The following is a 19,743-nucleotide window of genomic DNA, read 5'->3' on the forward strand; positions in this document are numbered from 1 at the left end:
TCTATTATGGAAACTAATAAATAACTTTTCTTTATCAGCCCTCTCCACACCACTCATGATTTTATAGACCTCTATCATATCCCCCCTCAGTCTCCTCTTTTCTAAACTGAAAAGTCCCAGTCGCTTTAACCTCTCCTCATATGGGACCCGTTCCAAACCCCTAATCATTTTAGTTGCCCTTTTCTGAACCCTTTCCAAGGCCAAAATATCTTTTTTGAGGTGAGGAGACCACATCTGTACACAGTTTTCAAGATGTGGGTGTACCATAGTTTTATACAGGGGCAGTAAGATGTTCTGGGTCTTATTTTCTATCCCTTTCCTAATAATTCCTCGCATCCTATTTGCCTTTTTGACAGCTGGTGCACACTGTGTGGAAGTTTTCAGAGAACTATCCACGATAACTCCAAGATCTCTTTCCTGATTTGTTGTAGCCAAATTAGCCTCCATCATACTGTATGTATAGTTGGGGTTATTTTTTCCAATGTGCATAACTTTTGCACTTATCCACATTAAATTTCATTTGCCATTTTGTTGCCCAATCACTCAGTTTGGTGAGATCTTCTTGGAGTCCCTCACAGTCTGCTTCTGTCTTGACTATCCTAAACAGTTTTGTATCATCTGCAAACTTTACCACCTCACTGCTTACCCCTTTCTCCAGATCATTTATGAATACGTTGAAAAGGATTGGTCCCAGGACTGACCCTTGAGGTACACCACTAGTTACCCCTCTCCAATCTGAAAATTTACCATTTATTCCTACCCTTTGTTTCCTGTCTTTTAACCAGTTCTCAATCCAAGAAAGGACCTTCCCTCTTATCCCATGGTCATGTAATTTACACAAGAGCCTTTGGTGAGGGACCTTGTCAAAGGCTTTCTGAAAATCCAAGTATACTATGTCTACTGGATCCCCCTTGTCTGCATGTTTGTTAACCCCTTCAAAGAACTCTAACAGATTGGTAAGACAGGATTTCCCTTTACAGAAACCATGTTGACTTTTGTCCAATAAATTATGCTCTTCTACATGCTTCACAATTTTATTCTTTACTATTGTTTCGACTAATTTGCCCGGTACTGAAGTTACACTTACCAGTCTGTAATTGCCAGGATCGCCTCTAGAGCCCTTTTTAAATATTGGTGTCACGTTGGCTACCTTCCAGTCATTAGGTACAGAAGACGATTTAAAGGATAGGTTACAAACTACAGATAATAGCTCAGCAATTTCCCATTTGAGTTCTTTTAGAACCCTTGGATGAATGCCATCCGGTCCCGGAGATTTGTTAACATTAAGTTTTTCTATTTGTTCCAAAACCTCCTCTAATGACACTTCAATCCGGGACAATTCCTCAGATTCATCACCCACAAAGGATGGTGCAGATTGAGGAATCTCCCCAACGTCCTCAGCCGTGAAGACTGAAGCAAAGAAATCATTTAGTTTCTCCGCAATAGCTTTATCGTCCTTGATTGCTCCTTTTATAGCTTGATCATCTAGGGGACCCACAGGTTTTTTAGCAGGCTTCCTGCTTCTAATGTACTTAAAAAACATGTTGTTATTTCTTTTTGAGTTTTTGACTAGCTGTTCCTCAAAATCTTTTTTTGCTTTTCTTATTACATTTTTACACTTGATTTGACAGTGTTTATGTTCCTTTCTATTTATCTCACTAGGACTGGACTTCCACTTCTTAAAAGATACCTTTTTGTCCCTCACTGCTTCTTTTACATGGTGGTTAAGCCACGGTGACTCTTTTTTAGGTCTCTTGCTATGTTTTTTAATTTGGGGTATACATTTAAGTTGGGCCTCTATTATGGTGTCTTTAAAAAGTTTCCATGCAGCTTTCAGGGACTTTGCTCTAGTCACTGTGCCTTTTAGTTTCTGTTTAACTAACCTCCTCATTTTTGTGTAATTCCCCTTTTTGAAATTAAATGCCAGGGTGCTGGACTGCTGAGGTGTTCTTCCCACCAGAGGAATGTTGAATGTTATTAAATTATGGTCACTATTCCCAAGCGGTCCTGTAACAGTTATATCCTGGACCTGATCCTGCACTCCACTCAGGACTAAATCGAGAATTGCCTCTCCCCTTGTGGGTTCCTGCACCAGCTGCTCCAAGAAGCAGTCTTTTAAGCCATTGAGAAATTTTATCTCTGCTTCTCTTCCTGAGGTGACATGTATCCAGTCAATATGGGGGTAATTAAAATCCCCCATTATTATAGAGTTCTTTATTTTGGTAGCCTCTTTAATCTCCCTCAGCATTTCAATGTCAGTATCGCTGTCCTGGTCAGGTGGTCGGTAATATATCCCTACTGCTAATTTCTTATTATTGGAGCATGGAATTATTATCCATAGCGATTCTATGGAACATGTTGATTCACTTAATATTTTTATTTCATTTGATTCTACATTATCTTTCACATACCGTGCCACTCCGCCACCCACCCGGCCTGCTCTATCCTTTCTATACATTTTATATCCCGGTATGATTGTGTCCCACAGATTTTCCTCATTCCACCAGGTTTCAGTGATGCCTATTATGTCAATCTCCTCATTTAATACGAGGTACTCTAGTTCACCCATCTTATTAGTCAGACTCCTAGCATTTGTGTACAAGCACTTTAGAGATTTGCCACTGGTTATTTGTCTGCCCTTCCCTGATGCATTGGATTACTTTGTATGCGGTTGTTTGTATGCTCGGGCCTATGGTTTGCCCTCTCCCCTCCTCTCTTTCTGACTATAGCTTAGAGATTCTCTATCAATGGATTTTCCTCTAAGAGAAGTCTCCCTCCGATTTACGTGCATCTCCGCACCAATCGGCTTTCCCCCATCTCTTAGTTTAAAAACTGCTCTACGGCCTTATTAATGTTTAGTGCCAGCAGTCTCGTTCCACCCTGGTTTAGGTGGAGCCCATCCTTCCTGTATAGGCTCCCCCTCTCCCAAAAGTGTCCCCAGTTCCTAATAAAGCCAAACCCCTCTTCCCTACACCATCGTCTCATACACGCATTGAGACTCTGAAGCTCTGCCTGCCTACCTGGCCCTGCGCGTGGAACTGGAAGCATTTCCGAGAATGCCACCATAGAGGTCCTGGATTTCAGTCTCTTTCCTAGCAGCCTAAATTTGGCCTCCAGGACATCTCTCCTACCCTTCCCTACGTCATTGGTACCTACATGTACCACGGCCACCGGCTCCTCCCCAGCACTACACATAAGTCTATCTAGATGCCTCGAGAGATCCGCAACCTTCGCACCAGGCAGGCAAGTGACCATACGGTTCTCCCGGTCATCACAAACCCAGCTATCTATGTTTCTAACGATCGAATAGGAGCCTCTGGTTGTGAGCAGAAGCCGGGCGGGGGGAGTGGCTCCCAGCCCCACCCCCACCAGGCTTCTGCTGGCAAGTAAAGGGAGTGCCTGCCAGGGGCGTGACTGGAAGGACTCCTGCTGCGGCCAGTGGCTGCACCCTCCCCCCCTCCGGCCAGGTCCGCTTCCCGCCCTCCTTCCTCCGGTACAGCCCCATGGCCCCCAGACATCCCCCCCGAGCGCTGCTTCCCACCTCCTTGCCTCCGGGTCCCCCCTTCCGGCCAGCCCTGCCCCCCTTCCCCTCCCTCCGTGGCACACTCAGCTAGGAGTGCTCAGCTAGGCCCCGGCGAGGGAGCAAGCGGCAGCAAGCAACCGTGCGAGGAGCACAGACCCCAAACGGCCGCTTGCCGCTGCTTGCTCCCCCGCCGGGAGCCAGCTGAGCGGTGCAGCGCGCCACGGAGGGAGGGGAGGGGGGCAGGGCGCTGACGTACACGGCCAGGGGGACGTGGCTGTGTACGGCATTGTTACAGACGCACAGACAATAGGCTACTATATATATGATAAGTTGAATAGGATTGGTCCCAGGACAGACCTTTGGGGGACCTCACTAGTTACCTCTCTCCATTTGGAAAACTTACCATTTATTCCTACCCTTTGTTTCCTGTCTTTTAACCAGTTATTAATCCATTGAAAAGCCTTTCCCTCTTATCCCATGACAACTTACTTTAAGAGCATTTGGGGAGGGACCTTATCAAAGGCTTTCTGGAAATCTAAGTATACTATATCCACTGGATTCCCCTTGTCCACGTTTGTTGTTCCCCTTAAAGAACTCTAAGAGATTAGTTAGGCATGATTTCCCTTTACAGAAACCATGTTGACTTTCCCCCAACAAATTACGTTCATATACAAGTCTAACAATTTTATTCTTTACTATAGTTTCAACTAAATTTGCCTGGTACTGACGTTAGACTTACCGGTCTATAATTGCCAGGATCACCTCTAGTGCCCTTTTTAAATACTTGTGTTACATTAGCTATCTTCCAGTCACTAGGTACGGAAGCTAATTTAAAGGATAGGTTGCAAACTAAAGTCAATAGTTCCGCTATTTCACATTTGAGTTTTCAGAACTCTTGGGTGAATGCCATCTGGTCCGGGTGACTTGTTACTGTTAAGTTTATCAATTTGTTTCAAAACCTCTTCAAATCTCAAAAACACCTCAATCTAGGACAATTCCTCAGATTTGGGCATCTCTCCAATACTCTCAGCCATGAAGACTAGAGCAAAGTATTCATTTAGCTTCTGTGCAATTACTTTATCATCTTTGAGGGCTCCTTTAACATCTTTATCATCCAAGGGCCCTACTGGTTGTTTAGCAGGCTTCCTGGTTCTGATGTACTTAAATATTTTACGATTAATTTTTGCATTTTTGGCTTCAAACTCCTTTTTGGATTTTCTTATTATATTTTTATACTTAATTTGACCACATTCATGCTAATTATTCACAACATTCTCTGGCAAACAGTTCCACAGGTTGATTGTGTTATGTGAAGAAATACTTCTTTTTGTTTTAGACCTGCTACCTATTAATTTCATTTTGTGCCCCCTAGTTCTTATGTTTTGAGGATTAAATAGCACTTATCTACTTTCTCTACACCAGTCATGATTTTATAGACCGCAATCGTAGCGCCCCGCCCCCCACGACACCTCTTTTCCGGTCTTTCTATATAGCCATTCTATTTTATTCATTGGTTTTGGTGGAATCAGAAAAGATTCAGAAAAATGCAATATATCTTTTCTGAGATAGGGCAACCACATCTGCACATCGTGGGCATACCATGGATTTATATACAGGCAATATGATATTTTCTGTCTAATTATCTATCCTTTTCTTAATGATTCCCAACTTTCTGATCACTTTGTGGATGCTTTCATAAAACTATTCACAATGATTCCAAGATTCTTTTTTGAGTTATAAAAGCTATTTTAAATCCCATCATTTTATAAGTACAGTTGGGATTGTGTTTTCCAATATGCATTACCTTACATTACATTTCATCTGTTATTTTGCTGCAGACTCACCCAGCTGAAAGAGATCATTTCATAGCTCTATGCTGTTTGCCTGGGACTTAAACTCTGAGTACATAAGAATATAACATAAGAACGGCCGTACTGGGTCAGACCAAAGGTCCATCTAGCCCAGTATCCTGTCTACCGACAGTGGCCAGCACCAGGTACCCCAGAGAGGGTTGACCGAAGACAATGATCAAGCGATTTGTCTCCTGCCATCCCTCTCCAGCCTCTGACAAACAGAGGCCAAGGACACCATTTTATCCCCTGGCTAATAGCCTTTTATGGACCTAACCTCCATGAATTTATCCAGCTTCTCTTTAAACTCTATTATAGTCCTAGCCTTCACCGCCTCCTCTGGCAAGGAGTTCCACAGGTTGACAACACGCTGTGTGAAGAAGAACTTCCTTTTATAAGTTTTAAACCTGCTACCCATTAATTTCATTTGGTGTCCTCTAGTTCTTCTATTATGGGAACTAATAAATAACTTTTCTTTATCAGCCCTCTCCACACCACTCATGATTTTATAGACCTCTATCATATCCCCCCTCAGTCTCCTCTTTTCTAAACTGAAAAGTCCCAGTCTCTTTAGCCTCTCCTCATATGAGACCCGTTCCAAACCCCTAATCATTTTAGTTGCCCTTTTCTGAACCCTTTCCAAGGCCAAAATATCTTTTTTGAGGTGAGGAGACCACATCTGTACACAGTATTCAAGATGTGGGCGTACCATAGTTTTATACAGGGGCAGTAAGATGTTCTGGGTCTTATTTTCTATCCCTTTCCTAATAATTCCTAGCATCCTATTTGCCTTTTTGACCACCGCTGCACACTGTGTGGAAGTTTTCAGAGAACTGTCCACAATAACTCCAAGATCTCTTTCCTGATTTGTCGTAGCCAAATTAGCCCCCATCATACTGTACGTATAGTTGGGGTTATTTTTCCCGATGTGCATTACTTTACACTTATCCACATTAAATTTCATTTGCCATTTTGTTGCCCAATCACTCAGTTTGGTGAGATCTTCTTGGAGTCCCTCACAGTCTGCTTCTGTCTTGACTATCCTAAACAGTTTGGTATCATCTGCAAGTAGTTTCATATCATCTGCAAACTTTGCTAACTCCAAATTTACCCCTTTTTCCAGATCATTTAGGAATAGTGTTGAAAAGGACTTATCCCAGAACAGACCCCTCAAGTATGCCACTATTCACCTCTCTCTCTCTTTCTCTCTCCTGAAAACTGACTATTTTTATCTACCCTTTGTTTCCTATATTTTACCAATCTACAAGAGGACCTCGCAGTTTACCTTACTAAAAAGCCTTTACTGAGAGACTGTGTCAAAGGCTTTCTGAAAAACTAAGTACATTATATCCACTGGATCACCTTTTGTCCACATGCTTGTTGACCCCCTCAAAGAATTCCAGAAGACTGGTGAATCATGATTTTCCTTTACAAAAACCATGTTGATTCTTTCCCAACAAATTATGTTAACCTACGTATCTGGCCATTCTGTTCCTTACTATAGTTTCAACCAGTTTGCCCAGTACTGAAGTTAGACTTACCAGACTGTCTGGATCACCTCTGGAGCCCTTTTTAAAAATTGGCATCACATTAGCTAATCTCCAGTCATTGAGTACAGAAATGGATTCAAATGATAGGTTATAGACTACTGTTGAGAGTTCTGCAATTTCACATTTGAGTTTTCAGAATTCTTGGGTAAATACTCCTTGAAGCTAAGGGATTTTTACCATTCCCAGGACTCTCAATAGTAGTTTCTCTACAGCTTGTATAGTAGAATTATTCTCTCCTTGCTTTATCATCTATTCCCCACTGTAAACATTCTACACCTTATATGCCTTCCTCATGGCTCTCAGGCACTGTGTTCCAATGTTTTCACATTCATTTACTAGCACTAATGCATTTGAATGGAGTGTGGTTTGTGGAAAAGACTACCTTAAAAATTAAAGCTACAACATTCCAATTCTAGAAACGGAGGATGGGCTTGTCACTAAGTATGATTAAATTAAATAATGGGCCTCTGAAATATTGTGGAAATTTTATTCCAGAAGATTAGTAATCAGAATATACTTTGAGAAGCTGGGGTTCTGCAGGAAAATTGAACAGACAATTCAACCAGAACATGTAAAATATTTGTAAATCTTTACCAATGATTTTTTCAGACGCTCATATTCTGGACGATACTCCCTGAAAAGAGAAACATTTTGAACATTTACTTATAAACAATATCTACCCGTTACTTAAACCTCTGAGCATATTTCCATAACTCCAACAATTAAGACATTTAACATTATAGCTACATCTAGAATGCAGCCTGAATTTTCAATTACCCACAATAAAACCAGAAACTGAGTGTACAATGGCACCTTATTCCAGAAAGATTTTTTTCAAAAAACATAGGACCAATACATGGGCTGTCCCTCTTCACCCAGAAGATGAGAAAATAAGGACAACGACAAAAACTGCAGCTTTCTCTCACAGAGGCAAGCCGGCAGAGATTCAACTCAGAGATGACTGAGATAAGGCTACTATAGTGAGGTAAACTGCCAGAATTAGTGAGGATGACATTGTGCACAGTGTTGGAGTAGCCATGTCGGTTCCAGGATATTAGAGAACAATGTGAGTGAGGAAATACCTTTTATTGGATCAATTCTGATGGTGAGACAGAAGTTTTTGAACAACAGAGCTCTTCTACAAGTCAGGGAAAGTTACTGGGAGCGTCACAGCTAAATACAAAGTCAAATAGATCATTTAGCATAAGCAATTACTGCCTATTATAAGGGAGGGGTGGGTACTAAATTTGGACCCCAGACAGTCCCAGAAGGAGCAGGGCCTCAGGTGGAAGGGGCAAGGCCAGGACACTTCCGTTCTTCCCCACCCACAGACTGACTGGTCTGTGGGCAGGGGAGCATGGGAAGTCTTTGCCCCCACCTCTCCTGGTGGTGGGAGATGACTTTGTGCACACCCCTACTGCCCCCAGAGGGATCAATCAGCACCTGGGGGCGGGGGAAGCATGAGAAGTCTGCCCTGCCCTGCAAGGGAGCACTGTGCTTAGTCACCCACCAGCTGAGCAGCAGCTAGCAGTTGACTAAGTGCAGAACCCCTTCCAGGACAGAAGGAAATTTCATGAGCTCTCCCCCGACCAATCAGGGCCAGGGGGCGAGGGGACTATACAAAGTCTCCTCCCACCCTGCCCCCATCCTGCAAGTAACACATAGCACTTCTAAGCACCGCACACTCGTTGCAGGGCAGGGCAGGGCAGGGCAGGGCAGGGCAGGGCAGGGGACTTCATGTGCTTCTCCCAATGCCCAGGCCCCGACTGGCCTGGGAAGCGGGAGCACCTGAAGTTTTCTCCTGCCCTGCCAGGGGCTCTGCACTTAAGAGTCAACCGCCAACTACTGCTCAGCTGGCAGGTGACTAAGCGTGGTGATCCCTTGCAGGGCAGGGCAGGGCAGGGCAGGGCAGGCCAGACTTTGCATGCTCCCTCCCCACCACCCCCCTCCCCGTAGGCCCTGACTGGCCTGGGTGAAGGGGGAGCACGAAGTCTCTCACTTCCTACCCTCCGGCACGCAATGCTTAGGGTTAACTGCCAAGGTTTACTCTAAGCACTGCACACTCCCCTGTCCCTAGGCCCTGATTGGCCATGGGGTGGGGGAGCAGCATGACCTCCGCAGGCCAGATGAACCCATTTGGCAGGCTTGATCCGATCCGCAGAGGCCCTTTTGCCCACCCCTGTTCTAAGGGCAGGTCTATGCTACCGCTTATGTTGCTATAACTTGAATCACTTCAGGGGGTGGAAGCTTTTTTCACACTCCTGAGTAATGCAAGTTATTGTGACGTAGGTGATGTCCACAACTGGCACTATATTGACAGGAGATGCTCTTCTGTTGACATAGCTTCTGCCTCTCATGGAGCTAGTGTAGACTAGCCTAAAGGGACCAATAACGGTGAAGTGACCCGAGGGGGTTAGTGGATTACACACTGTAATATACCCTGTAATATACACTGTAATATTGTCCTTAAGACAATGATTTTTTTTTTAACTGATGAATTTAAGCTCCCAGATCCATCTTTTGAAAGGCTTGTGCAGGTTTCCTTAGGGTGAACACATTTCACAAAGCAAAGACAGATGATGTGGGTAAAACTGAAGTACTCAATGCTTCCCCCCCCCCCCCCCATCTTCACAGAGGTCAGCTCCCAGACTTCTGCACTAGACAGCATATTATGGGAAGGAGGTGGGCAGCCCTCAGAGGAGAAAGAACAGGTTAACAAGTATTCAGAAAGGCTAGACATACACACATTCACAGGGCAAGATACAATGCATCCGAGAGTGCTGAGGGAGTTGGCTGATGTGACTGCAGAGCCGTTGACCATTATCTTTGAAAACTATCTGGGGAGATTCCAGATAATTGGAAAAAGGCAAATGTAGTGCCCATCTTTTTAAAAGAGCAAAAAGGACAATCTGGGGACCTATCGATCGGTCAGACTCACTTTGGGCCCTTGAAAAATCATGGAGGGAATATCAAGGAATCCATTTTGAAGCACTTGGAAGAGAGGAGAGTGATTGGGAACAGTCTACGTGGATTCAACAAGGGAAAGTCATGTCTGACTAGCCTGACTGCCTTCTATGACAAGGTAACTGGCTCTGTGGACATGGGGAAGGCAGTGGACAGGATATATCTTGATTTTAGCAAGGCTTTTGATATGGTCTCCTACAGTATTCTTGGCACCAAGTTACAGTATGTAGGAACAGGTTTTTAACCCACTGTGGGGATAGCTGGTAGCCCATTAATATATAGGTAGGCTATGGTCTCCGGTTAAGCCTTCAAAGAGGCCTTGCTATACAGTCGAACCAAGACACAAGGCCCTGGTGAGCCAAACAGTAACAGAAAGCTTTGGGAAAACAGAACGAACACAGGAAAGGAGTCCTGTCTGTTTATAAGCTAGGCAGCACAACACCAAATGGAAAGCAATAATTGCGTACCACTATCATGAATTTCACACACACACACTCAAGGTTACGGCCCTGCAAGGTGCCTCACAGTCTGCATGGGAAAGAGACAAGAGCTGCCTTCTCAAGGCCGACCACGAATTGCTGCCAAGGAACTAGAGATAGCACCTCCCCCCTTTAATAAGCCCAATTTGAAAATTTACTAAAGGCATATTATAAACAATTGCTTGCTGCGTACCTCACTCAGTTTTGTTTTTGCTTTATACCCCTACACAAGCACCTATGAACCATACCCCGCACCTGTTGGGAAAAGCACCGTCATCACTTCTCTGGATCCCGACCAGAACGTAGCTATGGATTGCAACTCTTGGTGGGAGGGGTTGGGGCATATACTTCCATTTAGCAGTTGGGTTAACCTGAGACATGGGCAAAACTATTATCTAATCTTTTAGACTATTGGCTCACTGGATCATAATACCTTGCTGCTAGAACCTATCCAGGGGCTCAGGAACTCCCCGCCCCATTGTTTCTCTCTGCCCATCAGTCTATTGTAATTACAATATAGTCTATTGTAATTATTTTCTTGGCAGTGTTTGCTGAGCCCAAGTGGCAAGGTGGCACTACGCCAGCACTGTGTGTAATAAACCCTCTTGCTTGAATCTACACAGTGTCTACATTTTGGTTTCTAGCACAGTAGTATGGATTGTATAATTGGACTGCAAGGTAGATAGAAAGCTAGCTAGATAATCAGGCTCAATGAGTAGTGATCAACAGCTCGATGTCTGGTTGGCAGTCAGTATCAAGTGGAGTGCCCTAAGGGTCGGTTCTGGAGGTGGTTTTGTTCAACATCTTGATTAATTACATGTATGAGGAAATAGACTGCACCCTCATTAAGTTTGCAGATTACGCAAAGCTAGCGGGAGAGGTAGCTACACTGGAAAGTAGGGTTAGGGTCCAGAGTGACCTAGACCAAGGGTGGGCAATAATTTTTACTGGGGGGCAGGGTCATTACAAGATTTTGCAAAATGGTCATGGGCAGTACTGTTCTATGGAGGAATAGAATCATAGAATACTAGCACTGGAACGGACCTTGAAAGGTCATCGAGTCCAGTCCCCTGCCCTCATGGCAGGACCCAGTACTGTCTAGACCATCTCTAATAGACATTTATCTAACCTACTCTTAAATATCTCCAGAGATGGGGATTCCACAACATCCCTGGGCAATTTATTCCAGTGTTTGACTACCCTGACAGTAAGAAACTTTTTCTTAATGTCCAGCCTAAACCTCCCTTGCTGCAGTTTAAGCCCATTGCTTCTTGTTCTAGCCTCAGAAGCCAAGATGAACAAGTTTTCTCCCTCCTTATGACACCCTTTTAGATACCTGAAAACGGCTATCATGTACCCTCTCAATCTTCTCTTTTCTAAACTAAACAAACCCAATTCTTTCAGCCTTCCTTCATAGGGCATGTTCTCTAGACCTTTAATCATTCTTGTGGCTTTTCTCTGGGCCCTCTCCAATTTCTCCACATCCTTCTTGAAATGCAGTGCCCAGAACTGGACACAATACTCCAACTGAGGCCTAACTAGTGCAGAGTAGAGCGGAAGAATGACTTCTCGTGTCTTGCACAGAACACACCTGTTAATGCATCCCAGAATCATGTTTGCTTTTTTTGCAACAGCATCACACTGCTGACTCATATTCAGCTTGTGGTCCACTATAACCCCGAGATCCCTTTCTGCCATACTCCTTCCTAGACAGTCGCTTCCCATTCTGTATGTGTGAAACTGATTGTTCCTTCCTAAGTGGAGCACTTTGCATTTGTCTTTATTAAACTTCATCCTGTTTACCTCAGACCATTTCTCCAATTTGTCCAGATCATTTTGAATTATGACCTTATCCCTCCAGATTAGTCGCAACCCGTCCCAGCTTGGTATCATCTGCAAACTTAATAAGAGTACTTTCTATGCCAATATCTAAATTGTTGATGAAGATATTGAACAGAGCCTGTCCCAAAACAGACCCCTGCGGAACCACACTTGTTATACCTTTCCAGCACGATTGTGAACCATTAATAACTACTCTCTGAATACGGTTATCCAGCCAGTTATGCACCCACCTTATAGTAGCCCCATGTAAGTGGTATTTGCCTAGTTTATTCATAAGAATATCATGCAAGACTGTATCAAATGCCTTACTAAAGTCTAGGTATACCACATCCACCGCTTCTCCCTTATCCACAAGGCTCTCAGATTGGTTTGACATGATTTGTTCTTTACAAATCCATGCTGGCTGTTCCCTAGCACTTTGACACCTTCCAAGTGATTACAGATAATTTCCTTAATTACCTGCTTCATTATCTTCCCTGGCACAGAAGTTAAACTAACTGGTCTGTAGTTTCCTGGGTTGTTCTTGTTTCCCTTTTTATAAATGGACACTATATTTGCCCTTTTCCAGTCTTCTGGAATCTCTCCTGTCTCCCATGATTTTCCAAAGATGATAGCTAGAGGCTCAAATACCTCCTCTATCAGCTCCTTGAGTATTCTAGGATGCATTTCATCAGGCCCTGGTGACTTGCAGGCATCGAACTTTTGTAGGTGATTTTTAACTTGTTCTTTTTTTATTTTATCTTCTAAACCTTCCCCCTTCCCACTAGCATTCACTATGTTACGCATTCCTTCAGACTTCTCAGTGAAGACTGAAACAAAGAAGTCATTAAGCATCTCTGCCATTTCCAAGTTTCCTGTTACTGTTTCTCTCTCCTCACTGACCAGTGGGCCTACTCTGTCCCTGGTCTTCCTCTTGCTTCTAATATATTCATAAAAAGTCTTCTTGTTTCCCTTTAGTCCCATAGCTAGTTTGAGCTCATTTTGTGCCTTGGCCTTTCTAATCATGCCCCTGCATTCCTGTGTTGTTTGCCTATATTCTTCCTTTGTAATTTGTCCTACTTTCCATTTTTTTATAGGACTCCTTTTTTATTTTTAGATCATACAAGATCTCGTGGTTAAGCCAAGATCTCGTGGTCTTTTACCATATTTTCTATTTTACCGACACAGCGGAATAGCTTGCTTTTGGGTCCTTAATGTCCCTTTGAAAAACTGCCTACTCTTCTCAGCTGTTTTTCCCCCCTCAGTCTGGATTCCCATGGAACCTTACCTATCAGCTCTCTGAGCTTACCAAAATCCGCCTTCCCGAAATCCATTGTCTCTATTTTGCTGTTCTCCCTTCTATCCTTCTTTAGAATTATGAGCTCTATGATTTCATGATCACTTTCACCTCAGCTGCCTTTCACTTTCAAATTCTCAACCAGTTCCTCCCTATTTGTTAGGATCAAATCTAGAACAGCTTCCCCCCGGTAGCTTTTTCAACCTTCTGAAATAAAAAGTTGTCTCCAATGCTGTCCAAGAACTTATTGGATAAGCTGTGCCCCACTGTGTTATTTTCCCAACATATATCTGGCTAGTTGAAGTCCCCCATCACCACCAAATCTTGGGCTTTGGATGATATTGTTAGCTGTTTTAAAAAGCCTCATCCACTTCTTCCACCTGGGTAGGTGGCCTGTAGTAGACTCCTAGCATGACATCACACTTGTTTTTAATCCCTTTTATAGTCTAACCCAGAGACTCTCAACACTTCTGTCTCCTATGTCCATCTCCACCTCACTCCAAGTGTGTTCAATTTTAATACATAAGGCAACACCTCCTCCCATTTTCCCATCTATCCTTCTTGAGCAAGCTGTACCCTTCCATACAAACATTCCAATCGTGTGTATTATCCCACCAAGTTTCTGTGATACCAACAATGTCATAATTGTACTTATTTATTAGCACTTCCAGTTCTTCCTGCTTATTACCCATACTTCTCGCATTTGTATATAGGCATCTAAGATACTGGTACGAGGACTAGGATGGAGTTAGCCTGTGTGCCCTTCTGTACCCTAAGGAACTAGAGTGCAGGCGACAGTGTGAGGTCAGAGAGTTTGGGTGAAGGAGGGGGATGGGGTCTGGGTCAGAAGATTGGGGTGTAGGGTCAGGGAGGGGGTATGGTGCAGGAGAGGATTCTGGCCTGGAAGAGAGGTGTAGGAAGGGGAACAGAGTCTGGGAGGGAGTTGTGACCCGGGGCAGGGGGGTGCAGAGTTGTGACCTGGGGAAAGGAGTTGGGGTGCGGGAGGGGTAGGGGTACCAGAGGCAGGCTTGGACTGGGAGGCACTTACGTAACGGTTTCATGGCCAGCAGCCCTACTGCACCCCCAAGGCAGGCTGGGGTCCCTGCCAGATCTCTTAAAACTGCAGGCTGTTCCCTCCATGTGGCGCTCAGCTTCAGGAGAGGGAGAGGCTTGTGCTGACCCCATTTCCCCCAGGCCATTCTCTCAGCTCCTATTGGCTGGTTGTTTCCAGCCAATAGGAGTTGAGGATTGGGCATGGGGGCAGGAAGATCATATGAAGCCTCCCCCTCCTTCCAAAGCAAAGGCACACGGAACAGCCCTCTGCCTAAAACAGTGGCTGCTGTGTGCCTGAGGGTCCCAGCAAGGTGTCCGCAGGCCAGACCCAGTGGCTTGGCAGGCTGGATCTAACCGGCGAAAGGTATCTTGCCCACCCCTCACCTAGATAAATTTGAGGATTAGGCCAAAAGAAATCTGATCAAGTTCAACAAGGACAAGTACAGAGTCCTGCCCTTGGGATGGAAGAATCCCAAGCACTGCCACAGGCTTGGGACCAACTGGCTAAATAGCAGTTCATCAGAAAAAGACCTGAGGATTACCGAGAATGAGATGCTGGATAGGAGTCAACAGTGTGCCCTTGTAGCCAAGAAGACTAACAGCATATTGAGGAGCATTGCAGATTAAGAGAAGTGATTATTCCCCTTTATTCAGCACTGGTGAGGCCACATCTGAAGTAATGCGCCCAATTCTGGAGCCTCCATTACAGAAGGATGTAGTCACAGGGGAAAGTGTCCAGCAGAGGGCAACAAAAATGATTAGGGGGCTGGAGCACATGAGGAGAGAGACTGATGGATTTGGTCTTATTTAGCTTACAGAAGAGAAGAGGGAGGGGGGATTTAATAGCCTTCAACTATCTGAAGGGGGGTTCAAGAGATGATGTTGAGAAGCTGCTCTCAATGGTAACATGACAGAATGAGAAGCAATGGTCTCAAGTTGCAATGGGAAGATCTAGGTTGGATATTAGGAAAAACTATTTCACTAGAGGATGGTGAAGCACTGGGATGGGCTACCTAGGGATGATGGCATCTCCATCCCTAGAAGTTTTTAAGTCCGAGCTTGATAAAGCCCTGTCTGGGATGATTTAGTTGGGAATGGTCCTGTTTTTAACAAGGGGATTGGACTCAGTCTCCTATGATTCTAATAATGCTACATCTAATAATGTTAACATCCGTTAGGTCAGATATAAAGTGATTATTTTGTGAAAAACGTTCACCCACAGGTGATAAGGTGTTGGCTTATGATTTTCCTGTAAAAGTTAATTTAAGAACATAGTGCTTCTCTGGTTTCATCCACATAGCTGTTATTGGGGCATTTAAAATGTATTGGATGAGGTATTCCACACGTTTTAAAAGGTACGTGTAGGACCTCTAGACCCTAAAAGGTGTACTGCAGCAGTGGAGTGTTCTATTGAATATGGGTTGTAGTAGTTTGATAATACTCCATAAAGGTTCCAGTGTGGCATGGTAGGTGACAACCAGGGTTGGAGAAAGACAAGTGTCTCACAGGTTTGGAATTCAGGAGCCTGATTAGAAGGGCTAATTCTTGGCAGTGCTCATTAGCTTAGAACACTTCTTGCATCTTACCCAATAAAGAGAGAGAGATGCAGGACTTAGTTTTCCAAGCTTTTTGGGAGTTGGGATGCAGAAGGGAGTGGGGTGCCAGAGGCAGACTCTCGCTGAGAGATGCTTACCTAGGCATCTCCCAGCCAGTAGCCTATTGGGTCATTCAGGCAGGATCCCTGTCTGCCACAGACCCAGATCGCTCAAAGCATCTGCCCGCTCTGTGTACTTCTCTGCGCTTTGCACCCAAAGGGGTGGGGAGCTTCGTACACTGCCTCTGCTCCCATCATAATCTCCCACTCATTGGCCAATAGGAATGGAGAGATTGTGCTAGGGGTGCAAATACATCCCCCTCCAGGCACGCAGCACAGAGAGGCACAGATGCTTTGAGAGGCTTGGTGCTGCTCCCCGCCTGAGGGTTCCAGCTGGCTAGTCTACTAAAAACATAAGATAAGAATGGCCGTACTGGGTCAGACCAAAGGTCCATCTAGCCCAGTAGTCTGTCTGCCGACAGTGGCCAGCACCAGGTGCCCCAGAGGGGGTGGACCGAAGACAATGATCAAGCAGTTGGTCTTGCGCCATCCAGCTCCAGCCTCTGACAGACAGAGGCCAGGGACACCATTTCTATCCCCTGGCTAATAGCCTTTAATGGACCTAACCACCATGAAATTATCTAGCTTCTCTTTAAACTCTGTTATAGTCCTAACCTTCACAGCCTCCTCTGGCAAGGAGTTCCACAAGTTGACTACGCACTGTGTGAAGAACAACTTTCTTTTATTAGTTTTAAACTTGCTACCCTTTAATTTCATTGGGTGTCCTCTACTTCTTCTATTATAGGAACTAATAAATAACAACTTTTCTTTATTCAATCTCTCCACACCACTCATGATTTTATATACCTCTATCATATCCCCCCTCAGTCTCCTCTTTTCTAACTGAAGAGTCCTAGTCGCTTTAACCTCTCCTCATATGGGACCCATTCCAAACTCCAAATCATTTTAGTTGTCCTTTTGTGAACCCTTTCCAAGGCCAAAATACCTTTTTGAGATGAGGAGACCACATCTGTACACAGTATTCAAGATGTGGGCGTGCCATAGTTTTATACAGGGGCAGTAAGATGTTCTGGGTCTTATTTTCTATCCCTTTCCTAATAATTCCTCGCATCCTATTTGCCTTTTTGACAGCTGGTGCACACTGTGTGGAAGTTTTCAGAGAACTATCCACGATAACTCCAAGATCTCTTTCCTGATTTGTTGTAGCCAAATTAGCCCCCATCATACTGTATGTATAGTTGGGGTTATTTTTTCCAATGTGCATAACTTTTGCATTTATCCACATTAAATTTCATTTGCCATTTTGTTGCCCAATCACTCAGTTTGGTGAGATCTTCTTGGAGTCCCTCACAGTCTGCTTCTGTCTTGACTATCCTAAACAGTTTTGTATCATCTGCAAACTTTACCACCTCACTGCTTACCCCCTTCTCTAGATCATTTATGAATACGTTGAAAAGGATTGGTCCCAGGACTGACCCTTGAGGTACACCACTAGTTACCCCTCTCCAATCTGAAAATTTACCATTTATTCCTACCCTTTGTTTCCTGTCTTTTAACCAGTTCTCAATCCAAGAAAGGACCTTCCCTCTTATCCCATGGCCATGTAATTTACACAAGAGCCTTTGGTGAGGGACCTTGTCAAAGGCTTTCTGAAAATCCAAGTATACTATGTCTACTGGATCCCCCTTGTCTGCATGTTTGTTAACCCCTTCAAAGAACTCTAACAGATTGGTAAGACAGGATTTCCCTTTACAGAAACCATGTTGACTTTTGTCCAATAAATTATGCTCTTCTACATGCTTCACAATTTTATTCTTTACTATTGTTTCGACTAATTTGCCCGGTACTGAAGTTAGACTTACCAGTCTGTAATTGCCAGGATCGCCTCTAGAGCCCTTTTTAAATATTGGTGTCACGTTGGCTACCTTCCAGTCATTAGGTACAGAAGACGATTTAAAGGATAGGTTACAAACTACAGATAATAGCTCAGCAATTTCCCATTTGAGTTCTTTTAGAACCCTTGGATGAATGCCATCCGGTCCCGGAGATTTGTTAACATTAAGTTTTTCTATTTGTTCCAAAACCTCCTCTAATGACACTTCAATCCGGGACAGTTCCTCAGATTCATCACCCACAAAGGACGGTGCAGATTGAGGAATCTCCCCAACGTCCTCAGCCGTGAAGACTGAAGCAAAGAAATCATTTAGTTTCTCCGCAATAGCTTTATCGTCCTTGATTGCTCCTTTTATAGCTCGATCATCTAGGGGACCCACAGGTTTTTTAGCAGGCTTCCTGCTTCTAATGTACTTAAAAAACATGTTGTTATTTCTTTTTGAGTTTTTGACTAGCTGTTCCTCAAAATCTTTTTTTGCTTTTCTTATTACATTTTTACACTTGATTTGACAGTGTTTATCTTCTTTTTTATTTATCTCACTAGGATAGGACTTCCGCTTCTTGAAAGATGCCGTTTTGTCCCTCACTGCTTCTTTTACATGGTGGTGAAGCCACGATGACTCTTTTTAGGACTCTTTTTAGGGAGTTCAATGTGTTGAGCAGGGGTTTCAAACACAAGGCTTGTGAGCCATCTACAGCCTAAGCAGTTCCACGATCTGGCCAGCATGTGGTTGCTGGCATGTGAGGACTGGCACTGAGTCTTAGACCCCTGGTATTGAGTTCAACCTTACAAAGCAACCAGACAGTCTGACAGTATTCCATGAGAGAAGAGGCACAACTTCAATCTCAGCGAGGCTTCAACTGGAACTTCATCAGTCTGAAGAGGAGAGAACTTCTGGCAGGATGTTCCTGTGAAGGGTCCTTGAATTTGCTCAATATCTGAGTCTGCCAGTGCCCTGATGTGTGCTTTCTGGACACAATGCAAACCTAGTCTATTCTGAGGCTTCCAAGAATGAGGTGGCTTGAATGGGTTCTCTATTCTGGAGTTGTTTTTTTCTACTGAGCAATTACCATTTTGAAATTAATGGCTGGACAGTTTGTGCATTTTGAATGTCTTATTTTTGTACTCTAGCACACACACGATAGGTGTTTTATAACAAATAAAACCAGTGGACTGCAAACTTTTTGGTCACACCCTCCCCCTACCCTCTCTGTGGTTAAGAGTCAGGGCCACTGCCATGGTCAGGAGCAGAGCAGCGTTTGGGGCTGGCGGGGGGAGGGACTGTGCAGCACATTCTCACCACCTCCTATGAGGGCTGGCCCAGCCATACCACGCCTTACTCAACATTCTTCTGGACCATACTACGAGGGCTTTCCCCACAGTTCAGGGACCATTGCTCTTGGCCAAATGAGCTGCAAAAGACCAGCACGCATTCAAACAAAGCAACAAGCACACGAACGGGTAGTTGAATAGCATTCTTTAGCTCAAGGACACCTTCTCCTCTCACTGAAAATCACCATCTCACCTCTCATATTCACCTACAGCTTCAGAGACTTGCACAAAAAATTCATCCAGTCCTGTACCCAGTACAGCAGAAACACCAACAACCTGAAAAAGAAACGAGAAACTGTTCATATAAGGGGTTCTAAATAAACTTTATGGGAAAGGAATTCTGGAGATAGTTTTGCATTGCTATG

At 44.2% G+C, this 19,743-nt stretch overlaps 1 protein-coding gene across 4 annotated transcripts in view; it reads right to left on the reverse strand.

Annotated features, from left to right (window-relative positions):
* The window catches only part of GPN1 (GPN-loop GTPase 1), a 95,526-nt gene that overhangs the window by 28,170 nt on the left and 47,613 nt on the right, over positions 1-19,743 (reverse strand). For 2 of the 4 annotated variants that reach the window (XM_075916265.2, XM_075916264.2), the window contains exons 10-11: positions 19,572-19,654; positions 7,518-7,557 (exon numbers count right to left, since the gene is read on the reverse strand). In XM_075916265.2, the coding sequence (XP_075772380.1) occupies positions 7,518-7,557; positions 19,572-19,654 (123 nt within the window). The remainder of the gene's footprint in view (positions 1-7,517; positions 7,558-19,571; positions 19,655-19,743) is intronic. The other 2 variants (XR_012899290.2, XM_075916266.2) reach the window with 1 other exon arrangement.

The sequence above is a fragment of the Pelodiscus sinensis genome, chromosome 3, assembly GCF_052426305.1.
Source record: "Pelodiscus sinensis isolate ZL-2025 chromosome 3, ASM5242630v1, whole genome shotgun sequence".
NCBI classification, from domain to species: Eukaryota; Metazoa; Chordata; order Testudines; family Trionychidae; genus Pelodiscus; species Pelodiscus sinensis.